Raw genomic sequence first — 12,274 nt, 5'->3', positions numbered from 1 at the left:
TAATATGTTTGTAGCTTATAGTCATCAATTTTTCATAGTCTGCAGATGAATACCTCATGCCCCTACAACTCTCTACCACCCACAAAAGGTACTTATGATCTCAAGGGATAAGAGATTATTCAAAGGGCAGGCTGATATCCTGAAAATTGCTACCTAATAGCACATGACCTCATCTCTTTCAATTCTCATGTTAGTTTTTATTATACTTATTTTACATATGAGGAAATAAAGGCCCCAGGAGTTAAGCAAATTGCCTAGGGATATGTAGCTAGTGAGGGGCAGAGTCTGTGTCAGGAGCCAAAGTTATGTTTTCCGATTCTTAAACATTATTCTTTGCATGTTTTTACCATATCATGATGAAATACCTTCAAGGAAATAACCCCCACCAGCAGAAGAGAAATAAGCCTCTCGCCCTCTTTATTCCTTACAGAAGTATTTATAGTTATGAGTTCCTTAGTGTTCTCACAGCCTTCCCAGTGCACTGAAAAGGACTTGGAATGGGATTTACTGGGAAGCACCACCAAAGACTTTCTGGAGGCACTCCAAATTGTCAGTAAGGTGAGGACATCCCAGATTATTTCTGGCCCCAGCCAGGGTAAGGGCACCTCCATCCAGGTAGCTGGTTTGGCACGTACCCAGGAAGAATTTCCTTTCAGCAGAGCACTGCTCAGTCCAGTTAATTCAGAACTCCAGGTTTGGTTCCCCAGTCCCTAGTGTGACCCATAACTTCTCCACTCCCCCAAACCCTGGTCCAGTTTTAATGTTCACCCTATATTCATTCCTCTGCTTTCTTTCTGTATCAGAGATTGTCATTCTCTTTATTATTTCCATCCTTTCTTCTTGAGCACCCTCTTTTCTCTAGGTTTCAGCAGATAATGAACTAGAAGCCCTCAAGTTGCTAGAATCAAAAATCTCAAACAACACCATTTCAGCTGCATTACACCAGAGAGTGACAGATATTATCACCAGCCGCCTGAGGATAATGGTGAGGAGCTTTAGCCTCAAGGGTGGGGGAAAGGAACAAAAGGACCTTCCATCTGAGCCCAGGAGTTCCCTTTTAGTGGATGGTGGAAAGTGGGACCTGGGATGTAAGTGCCTCAAGTTTCTAAACGTTCTTCTTATGAAAGAGTAAGTTTCATAAGAATGATGCTAGTTTACCCAGGGTATGCTTGGACCCTGAATACGTCTTAAAGCTTGGAAGACTGAATGGAAGACACAGTAATAGAATAAAGGGGTAAGGCAGGAGAAGTGAGATGGAACATGGGCAAGGATTTGAGCTATACTGGCCTCAGCTTCAGACTGTGTTGTAAACCTCCTTCTGGGATACTGTAGGCAGTCACTTTGTTAATGCAACTCAACTAATCATCCCAATCAATTTCTTGACCTATTTAAATCCACCCACCTGTCTTCTAGCTTGAATGGTCATGATGTCTACCTATCCATCCATATGCTTTTTGTATTTACTTTCCTGACACTGAGTTAATCTGCTGTTTTATTTTCTTGGTTAACTACTACCTAGGCTATACCTTTCTTCTGGTTCACTTGCCTTCCTTTGTCACAGTTGTCTTGTGACCTAGACCTCTGACCTCCCAGGGACTTTCCAAGGTTGCTTCCACAACTTCTCCCACCTTCTCAATGGTTCACTTGCAGCTGCAAGGGAGGCTCTGTGGTCTGAAACTGCCTGTCCCCACCTGCCCCAAAACACAAGCCAGAGACTTTGCAGGCTGAGAACTTGTCCCTTCTTATCCTCTTGCACACTCGTGGAAGTTCCTTCTGTTTAGCACTGGGAAGGTGTATGTGGGATAGGTGGAAGGTTGAGGTGAGTGCATGCCTTTCCTCTTGGTGGACGAGAATCACTTATTGACCAAGTTGATCCACTGCTATCAAGAGATCCCTCTTTCTTGGGGATGAACCTGGGAACAGTTAGTACTTCTCTTTCCAGGAGCCTGAGGGAGAACTGGAGGAGATGTTTACTTCAGTCCTGGTGGCTCTTGGGTCTTCCTGCCCAGGAATAATCATGGCCAGCCTATGGAGCAAACAGTATTCGGGCAGACTTCCCCCAAGGACCCTCCTGTTGGCAGTGGGGAAACTCATCCTGCAGTCAGGTCTGGACCCCTATAAGGGGATAATTAGTGTAAGGAGAGGATGGGGCAGGAGCGGTGGGGTGCCATGTAGACTCTTGATTCCCCTAAACCTTACACAGGATGGGTCCATTTGAGCCATCATGGGGGGCTTAGGGGAGCATGGGGACAAAGCAGGACCCTGTGGGACTGATGGGAACTCAGGATGAGTCCTGGGCAGCAGAGATGCTCAGAAGTAAGAGTTTTAGGGTGTGGGAGATGGGCTGGGGAGAAGGGTGAGGAACAGTGATGGAGCAGAAGGCAAAACAAAAAGCACCACTCAGCAGCAGTGGGAGGGCAAAGGTGCATGAGGACACTGTGCTCAGGGAATTGCTGGGGCTGTGGATTGGACAAGAGGTGTGGAAGCCCAACCGTGCAGCAGGGTGAGGTAGATTATCATCACACAACCTCCACCTCCATGCCATTCCTGTGGCACCTGGTGGCACAGTGGTTCTCTTACCTATTCTACTCCTCTCCCTCAATTTAAAAAAACAAAAGAAACATCTAGTCACTGGGCAAATGATAGTCCCTGCCCTGTGTTGACTACTTGGATCTGGGGACAGAGGCTAGGGAGTAAACTAGCCTACTGGGTATCAGGTTCCAAAGGACAAGGCATGAAGGCTGGGCTATATGCAAGCCCAGAGGATATAGTAACAGAAGCCAGAAGTGTCTCTCCTGACCCAACCAGAACAATGTTCTCTCCTTGAGTTCAGACAGTACAGCTGTCGGATTCTCCAAGGGGATGCGTGTGCAGGTTGTGGCAATCCCTGGCACTTGTGTGCTGTGTTCATGTCTACTGTGGAACTTTACCTCTCACAGACAGCTAGGTCAGGACTGTAGTACTGTAAATGAAGTACTTTGCTTCATGTTGCCCAGACCCTTTGGAGGCAAAATTAGGGTCAGAATGTGGCGGGCGCCTATAATCCCAGCTACTTGGGAAGCTGTGGCAAGAGAATAGCCTAAGCCCAGGAGTAGGAGGTTGCTGTGAGCTGTGTGACACTGTGGCACTCTATTGAGGGAAATAAAGTGAGGAGACTCTGTCTCTACAAAAACAAACAACAACAACAACAAAAAAAAATAGAAAACAAACAAACAAACCTAGGGTCAGAAGCCAGGCCTCATAACATCAAATCAAAAAGGCCTCCCACACTGCAGTGTGGCTGGGGGCTCCCCTCCCTAGGACATGCCCTCTCCTTCCCAGGTACAGCCATGTACATTGGTGCCACATGGGCATATGTCTTGCGCCTGCTGAGGAGGACCCAGGAGGCAGAGAAGGAGATGTTGGTGCTGTGTCAGGGTGAGGGTCAGAGGGCCTGGGGAAAGCTCTGTGGGATTTGGGGTGGGAAGAAAGAAGGGCAGGAAAAGAGGGATTCCCTGAATGTGGGTGGATTCCAGAAGCTTGGGGAAGGATGGGAGGAGGCCAGGGTGTGAACAGACACTGTGCTCCAACACCTGGTTTGGGGCCAGGACCAAACTTGATAGGAAGGCTATGGGTGTTGACAGCCTCAGAAATTTCCTTAGTCCTCTGGGTGAACCAGGTGCCTTCAGAAGGGAGGAGGATAGTTGGGGAGATGGGAGATGGGAGATGGGAGATGGGTAAGTGTTTGCAGCACAGGACCCCAGGGGCCCTCTTAAAGCCAGGTAGGAGGTCTGTGTGCATGTATATGTGTGTGTCTGTTTCCTCTGTGGGGAGGGGAAGGTGATGGGTAGCCTCAACTCCCTACTTCCCTCACAGTGGTCAGTGGACTGGCTACCAGTGCCCGGAAGCACCTGGATATGGGCTCTGTGGGGGAGCACGCGATGGACATTGCCTCCAATGAACTGGCCATCAAGGCCTACCTCACTCTTCGGGTTCTCTTCAACCGTTGGCCCTTGGTGACCAAGAGCAGGGTGAGAGTGGGGGTAGCTGAGGTTGGGTGGATGGGCTGAAAGGGGGAGGCTTGAGACAAAGGTGGGGAGGGGCAATATTTGTCCATTTGGCTGAGGAAGTTTGATTTGCCAGGTTCTTCCAAGGGAGGAGGGCAACTCTCTTCAGCCACCTCTTACCATTGTCCAGGAAAGGGTACAGTCAGAAAACACTCCACTATCCATTCACTTATTCATAAATTATGCAGTTCTGTCATTTGCACTTACCTGAGCACCCTCTACCTGCTAGGTACTGCACTGGGCCCTGGGAATGTGAAGATGAGTGATGAACCGAGGCAAATTTATTCTGTCTCTTTGGGTACAGGTGGCAGAGAAAGTCCTGGTGATCACCAGCCACCTCTTCTTCCTCATCCCACCATCCAAACTCAAGAAGCAGGTGAACTGGTTAATGCGACGGTTAACAACTTTGGCATTGACAGATCTAAGGTCTTTCTACATTTCCCAGGTGATTGGGATGGGACTGAGAAGGAAATAGACCTAGTTCATGCATTCCATATTTATTACTAGTTCCTACTACAGCCTGTGTATGTAAATAAGGTTTTCCCTGGAACCCGGCCATGCCCGTTCCTTTCCATATAGTTTACGTATTGCCCAAGCCTGCCTCTGAGCTACAACAGCAGAGCAGACCAGCTGTACAAAGACTGTATGACTAGCAAAGCCCAAAATATTTCCTATCTGGCCCCTTACAGGCAGTTTGCTGACATTGGTCAACACATCCCATGCTTATTGAGTAGCCACTGTAAACAGAGCTGGGGGAGGGGAGATGGAGAGACCGCTGTGCTTGTCCTGGAGATGCTTCCCATTTACAGTGAAGGGGGAATAGAAGAAACACAGAAACCATGATTAGTTCTGCCTGCAGGAATTTAAGGAAGCTTCTCAGAAGGGGTGACATTTGAATTGCACCTTGAGGAATGAGGGAGACTTCATAGACCAATAACAAGTCAGAAGGTTGACTAAAAAGTCCCCTATGAAAGAAAAGCTAAGAACCTGATGGCTTCACTGCTGAATTCTACCACATCTTTAAAGAACTAACAGTCCTTCTCCAACTCTTCCAGAAACATTTAAGAAAATTAGAGACACTCATTTATGAAGCCAGAACTACCCTTGTGCCAAAACCAAGCAAGGACACTACAAGAAAATACAATTATAGGCCAATATCCCTGCAAATTATACATGCAAAAATTCTCAACAAAATACAGCACATTAAATTGAGAATCACATTAAAAGAAATCATTCACCCCAGGCAAGGGGGATTTACCTCAGGGATGCAGGGGCGGTTCAACACAAATTCATGAATGTGCTATAGCACATGACAAGCATGAAGGACAAGAACCATATGATTGTCTCAAGAGACCCAGAAAAAGCATTTGACAAAAGTCAAGATCCTTTCATGCTAAAAACTCTCAACTAATTAGGTAGAGAAGGATTGTGCCACACAACAATAGAGACCATAGAGGACCAGCCCAAAGCTAGCATTGTACTCAGTGGGCAGACATTGAAAGCTTTTCCTCATTTCCCAATGAAGCCTTTGTCATGATAGCCACAGCATGGAATTGATCTAAGTATCTATCCACAATGAATGGGTAAAGCCAACACGGCATACAATAGCATACTATCCAGCCTTTGTTTCTTTCTTTTGAGACAGAGTCTTACTATGTTACCCTCAGTAGAGTGCTATGGCATCACAGCTCACAGCAACTTCAAACTTTTGGGCTTAAGAGATTTTCTTGCCTCAGCCTCCCAAATAGCTGGAACTATGGTTGCCCACCACAACATCTGGCTATTTTTTTGTTTTTGCAGTTGTCATTGTTTAGCTGGCCTGGGCCAGGTTCAAACCTGCCAGCCTCAGTGCATGTGGCTGGCACCATAACCACTGTGCTAAGGGAACCAAGACTATCCAGCCTTTCAAAAGAAGGCAATCCTGTCACTTGTGACAACATGGGTGAACCTGTTAAGTGAAATAAACCAGGCAGGGAAAGACAAGTAGCACATGATGTCAAGTCTGTGTGGAAACTAAAAACATTGAACTGACAACACCGTGCTGCAGAAATGAAAACCACCAAATTTTCAGTGTCCTCACTACAAAACAAGGATGAATATGTGGAGTGATGCATATATTAATTAGCTCAAAATTTAGCCATCCCACAAGGTATCAAAACATATTTCAAAATACTTTGTTATACTACATACACTGTAAATATATAAAATTTTGATTTATCAGTTAAAAAGAAGAGGCAGACATTCCCCGGGTGGACTAAGTTTGGGAAAGGATTGAAGGTAAAGAGAGCAGGGGCAGCGCCTATGGCTCAAAGGAGTAGGGCACTGGCCCCATATGCCAGAGGTGGTGGGTTTAAACCCAGCCCCGACCGAAAACTGCAAAAAAAAAAAAAAAAAGAAGAAGAAGGTAAAGGGAGCAGCGTGAGCACCCCAGAGCATTTCCTCTGAGAGGCCAGTTGCTGGGACAGTCTTCCATAGATAGGTGGGGACTGGCTCCCATGAGTGAGACCCGAGGGTGAAAAAAAGTCCCGAGCCTTGGAACTGTGCCCACGAATGGAGTATCCATATATGTCTTGGATTCTTGCTGTCACCAGTTCCTGTTACCTGTGAGGACTGCTGCCCAGCGACTGGATGCAGATGAGTTTTTTGACACACAGGAGTCCCAAGTAGCCCCCATTGTATGGGACTTTGGAGAAACAGTTTTATCTAGTGATTCTCAGCCTGTTTTAAGACTTAGCCCCTTTGAGAATCTGCAGAAGTCACATTCACACAGAATTTTGCACACACTTTCAGGGAGTCACAGATCTTCCCCACATTAAGAACTCCTGCTTTAAGGCACTATGATTTAGGCCTTAGCAAGAAAGAGGGATCTAAGAATCAATGTGAGGGATCTAAGGATTAGTTGCATCCAGAATGGCGAAGAGGGCAGTGGATTTCTGTAGGGAAATGGAATTAAGGAGTTGAGGAGGGGTCCCTGATGAAAGAAAAGGTACAAAGGGAGCAGTGTGACCCAGGAGACCTCTGAGTGAACATGACACTCTCGCTTAAGGGCCTGACTAGTCAGAAAGGCCTTGGCTTGAGTGGCCCTGCCCACTTTCAAAAACTCACTGTGTAGAAGGAAGTTTCCGGGGATCTCCATAGGAAAGGCCCTGTTTGTTAGATGGACAAGCAATCAATTTTTTAAAAAACAATAACTGTAGGGGTGGCGCTGTGGCTCAAAGGAGTAGGGCACTGGCCTCATATGCTGGAGGTGGCGGGTTCAAACCCAGCCCTGGCCAAAAACTGCAACAAACAAACAAAAAACAACAAATAGCTGTAAGTAGATGAAGGGGAGACACAAATCAATGAGTCCTTCTCATGGATCAATGAATCCTTCTCCGTGACATGGCAGTGTCCTAAAGGAGAATGTCTCTGAGTTACATTGGGGCACTCACTAAGAGCACTCACCACCTTAATTAGGAACCTGTATCCTCTCCTTGTCCTGTTCTTCTGCCCTCTGGTCCTTCCAGCAGCCCTGAGGGTAGGATAGCATAGGGAGGCATTTGGTGCATTCTCTCTACCTCTGAGGGCTTACCCAGCCAGGAGGAAGTGTGCTAAGGCTGACTATGGACATCTCTACTGTGTGAGTTCCAAACGGTAATTTATCAGCTGTGAGGTACATTACTTGCTCCTAGTCTCCTTTTTCCAATATTTAAGAGTTTGGGGTTCCATACAAATGATGAATATGAAATCACAATGTGGAGTCATTTGTCTTTCTGTTGCTGTGCAGCAAATTACCACAAAATCAGTTTCTTATGGTTGTAGGACTGTTTCCTTGCTGGCTGGCAGCCTGGGGCATCTTTTGCTCTTAGAGGCCACCATGTTCCTTGCCCTGAGGAACCAGTGGATGTCCTCATAGAGTCCTTCTCATTCTCGGATCTCTCTGACTTCCCTTCTCTGACTACTAGACCCAGGTGTAACAGGGCTCATGTGGTGAGGTCAAGTTCCAGAAGATCTCCCTAGTCTAAGGACAACTGATTTGGGGCCTTACTTACACCTGCAAACTCCCTTCAATTCAATAGCTGGAGTAGTGCTTGACTAATTAAGTGGCAGAAGGAGAATATACACCAGGTGCCTGAAATTTTGATGTACCACAGAAATGTTACCTTGGTATTAGAGGATTTTTATTAGTAGAGGACCCAGAACCAGAAGGCAGAGTTTCTGGTTGTTATTTTAGTCTTCTTTTCTATGGCAATTTTCGACCCAAGTTCCCATCAACTTTCGATGGGTATTCCATGAAAAAGAAGGTGTGTTGTTTAGTAAAATGGGTGGGAAATACTGAGTTAAAGAAGCCTCTTAACTGTAGGACTTCTCAGAGCTTCTAAGGTGTAGATTAGTCTGGTCCTCTAAGAAAAAGTGCAAGAGATTTATTGGAGGAAAACCTATGAGAAGAAACAGGGAAGGAGCTCAAGGAGGCTAGGAGAGCCCTCACTGAGATGCAGGCCTGGCCCTTGACAAGGGGAAGGGGAAGGAGGGAGAAAGATGGGAATGTCTTCAATCCCAGTGTAGTTCTAAGAGTTTCCACAAAGCCAAGGAGAGAGTCATCAGACCAAAGGTGCTCATCAGAGGAGTCCTGCTGGAATAGGCCTGCCTTAGTGGACCTGTCATACCCTTCATTCACCAGGAAAAGCCTGTGGGAATCTGGCCTTAGATTTAACACAGGGATAGATCTTATTTATTTTTAAATTTATTTATTTATTTTTTATTTTTTGAGAGAGAGTCTCACTTTGTCACCCTCAGTAGAGTGCCATGGTGTCATAACTCACAGCAACTTCAAACTCTTGGGCTCAAGCAATTCTCTTGCTTCAGCCTCCTAACTAGCTGGGACTATAGGCACCTGCCACAACACCCAACTATTTTTAGAAATGGAATCTCACTCTTGCTCAGACTGGTCTTGAACTCCTGAGTTCAGGTAATCCACCCAACTCAGCCTCCCAGAATGCTAGGATTATAGGCATGAGCCACTATGCCTGTAATTTAATGAATTTTAAAGCAGGCCAGCTAGAGATGTTAGTCAGTGATATCCTTGGAACTGACATCTGAGAGGCACACTTTTCATTCCTGCTGTATATGCTAATGTGCATTTCTGAATTTTCAAGGGGAGGATTTTTTTTTTTTTTTAAATGGGAACCTCCATTAGCATCAAGTTTACAGATATAACAGTTTGAGTCACTACCCTGTGCTACCACATAAGTGCTCTTCCCTTGGTGTATGAAGAGGTGACCTTCCTCACACATGTGCCCTGAGTTGTGTCCTGTGTTGGGCAAACCAGAGTCTCTTATGTAGTCTCCCTCCTAGCACACGTCTGTGTGCTGCCTAAGGGTGAGGTCTATGAACTTGATGCACAGGTGTGCTTTGTGCATCCATTTGGAGGATGAAATTTGCATCCTACCTGCCAGTCTGGAGACTCTCAGGTACTGAGATTCTATCCTGAGTCTTAGCTGATCCTGGAAATGTTTAGGCTGCTCTCGCCTTTCTTCTCCTTCCTCCACTCTCACTCCAAGGGAAAGTGAGTAAGAATGGAGACCATTGTGTACTTTTGTTTGGACAATAACTAGCACTAACCAGCTCTCTCAACTTGGGGATTCTGGCCCAAGTTTGGGGGCTGCAGAGCAAACCAAAGGGGAAGAATTGTCCAGTAATCAAGATCCAGTGGAGGGACTTCTGCTTCTGGCAAAGATGGAGTTAATGGGCCCAGGTTTACCATCCAGTCTTACCAACTGAAAAACTAGACAAAACATATGAAAGAATGGTTCTTAAGACATTAGGCATCAGGTAGATCACAAACAACAGTGATCCCTGAGAAGTAGGAATGAAATGAGGTGAGCCCTGTAAGTGCCCTAGTTTGCTTCCTTGGGAGAGTTTCCAGGTAGGAAGAGTGTGGTGGATGCCCTGAATTGAGGAGTTGGCAATGAGAGTTCATGGAGACCAAGGCAGCTAGAGTTTACAGGGAAGAGTCCTTAGCAGTGCCTGTGTGTGAGGAAACTGAGGTAAGGAAGAGAAGAACTGAGGAAAAGTAGCCAGAAGGGCCAGGAGTAGTTTCAGTTCCCAACAACCAGCCTGGAAAACCTTAGAATTCACAGGGCACAGAGTAGGGTACTGAGAAGCAGGGGGCTAAATGTTGTTCTGATCCTGTCTAACAAGTCTTAAAAGCAAGACTCAAAAATATCAAACTATTTTCAAGTGACTCTGGCCCAGAACAAATAGGAATATTTACAGGAATACAAAATATTCGGCATCCAATAAAGTAAATTTACAATGGGTAGCATTAAATAAAACATCACCAGACCTGCCTAAAAGCAGAAAAATATGACCTGTAATAAGAAGGACCATCAGTGAAAACTGGACCAGGACTCACACAGAGGGTAAAAGTAGCAGACAAGCACATTCCAACAGATATCATAACTGTATTCTCTATGTTTTAAAGCTAGAGGCAAGGTTAAGTAAACTTAAGTAGAAACAAAGAAGGTCTATTTTTTTCAAAAGACCCAAACTGAACTTTTATTTATCCTGTTTTTTTCCTACAGTTTTTATTTATTTTGAGATAGGCTTTAAAAAAAAATTCAGGTAAATTTGAGAGTACAAAGAATTAGGTATGGATGGTGCCTGTGGTTCAAAGGAGTAGGGCACCAGCCCCATATGCCAGAGGTGGCGGGTTCACACCCAGCCCTGGTCAAAAACTAGAAATATTGGTGGGAAAATTTCTAAATTTGAAGAAAATTATGAACACACAGATCCAAGATACTTGATGAACCACAAGTCTAAGAAACATAAGAAACTACACTAAGGCATATAATAATCAAATTTCTCAAAAAGTGAAAGAGAGAAAATCTTCCATGTAGCCAAAGTAAAACCAGAAACAGAGAAAAAAAAACAGCAATGACAAAAACCATGTTTCATGTAGGGGAACAAAGATAAAGACAATATGTGATTTCTCATTGGAAGCAATGCAAGCAAGAAGATAGTGAAATAACTTTCCAACCACTGGAAGGAACACCATCTCCTAGTCTTCTTACCCAGTGAAAGTATCTTTCTAAAATGAATTGACCAACAGAAGTTTTCAGACATGCAAAAGCAGAGAGAATTCATCATTTGCCTGTGGACACCCTAAGGGAAGTCCTTTAGGCAGAAGGAAAATGATACCAGATGGAAATACTATATAGATTTGTACAAAGGAATGAAGAGAACCAGATAGCTCAAGAGATCCTTTTGCCTCAGCCTCCTGAGTAGCTAGGACTATAGGTGCCCAACCCACACACCCAGCTAGTTGTTCTATTTTTAGTAGAAAAACTTTGCTCAGGCTGTTCTCGAAATACTGAGTTCAGGTGATCCATCTGCCTCAGAAGATAATTGTTTAAACAAAAATTAGGCTGGGCATGTGGCACATGCCCATAGTCCTGCTACCCAGGGATGTTAAGTGCGAGGATGGCTTGATCCCAGGGGTTCTAGGCCAGCCTGGCCAACATAGAAAGACCCTGTCTCAAAAACAGAAATCAAAGCAAAACAAAACAAAAACAAAGAAATGCAAAACTAAGGGAAAATTATAAAAATGTAGTGTGGAGTTGATAAGAAGTAAAATGGAGGACAATAGCACAAAGTATCCTCATGACATAAGCACACTTATATTTACTATACATCAGTTAGTATAAAATCCCTTGAAGTTTGACTGAGATAAGTTAAAGGTGTACACTATTGTTGGGACTGAAATCGCCGCTGAGAGACCACCATACACATATGTAAAAGCAAAGGAGTGTCTTTATTTAAGCATATGCCTGGGTCACTCCACCTAATAGCATGGCTGAGGAGGGGCAACCATGAAACAAAACAAGGAGAGGTTTTTAAAATGTATAGAGGAATTTCATCAAGCGTTTTTTTTTTTATTTTCCTGAAAAAAATTTTTTTTTATTGAATGGTAACTATGTAAATTAATGCACTTCTGGGGTACAGTGTGGGGTTTTCACATGCAATCTGAAATACTTCCATCAAACTGGTCAACACAGCCTTCATGTCATTTTCTCAGCTATTGTTTTAAAATGTTCACATTCTACTCTTAGAAAGATTCACTTGTACCCCAATAAGGTAAACCTCAGAAGTGATCCCTCCAAACCCCCTCCCTCCACTCATTCCCCCCTCCCTTCTCCCTCCCCCCCCATATTCTTAGGCTACTTGGTTATAGCTTTCATATAAAAGGT

The 12,274-nt window shown here is 44.8% G+C and overlaps 1 protein-coding gene across 1 annotated transcript in view; it reads left to right on the top strand.

Moving 5' to 3' along the window:
- The first annotated feature begins 444 nt into the window (after nucleotides 1–444).
- LOC111725682 (maestro heat-like repeat-containing protein family member 1) overlaps nucleotides 445–12,274 on the top strand; it is a 73,224-nt gene continuing 61,394 nt past the window's right edge. Inside the window, exons 1-6 of the mRNA XM_023514066.1 lie at nucleotides 445–558; nucleotides 863–985; nucleotides 1,943–2,105; nucleotides 3,322–3,417; nucleotides 3,856–4,010; nucleotides 4,351–4,491. Coding sequence (XP_023369834.1) covers nucleotides 445–558; nucleotides 863–985; nucleotides 1,943–2,105; nucleotides 3,322–3,417; nucleotides 3,856–4,010; nucleotides 4,351–4,491 — 792 coding nt within the window. The remainder of the gene's footprint in view (nucleotides 559–862; nucleotides 986–1,942; nucleotides 2,106–3,321; nucleotides 3,418–3,855; nucleotides 4,011–4,350; nucleotides 4,492–12,274) is intronic.

Source organism: Otolemur garnettii, unplaced genomic scaffold, assembly GCF_000181295.1.
Source record: "Otolemur garnettii isolate 467f Iridium unplaced genomic scaffold, OtoGar3 scaffold00046, whole genome shotgun sequence".
Taxonomy (NCBI): Eukaryota; Metazoa; Chordata; class Mammalia; order Primates; family Galagidae; genus Otolemur; species Otolemur garnettii.
This window is presented reverse-complemented; position numbering and strand designations above follow the sequence as displayed.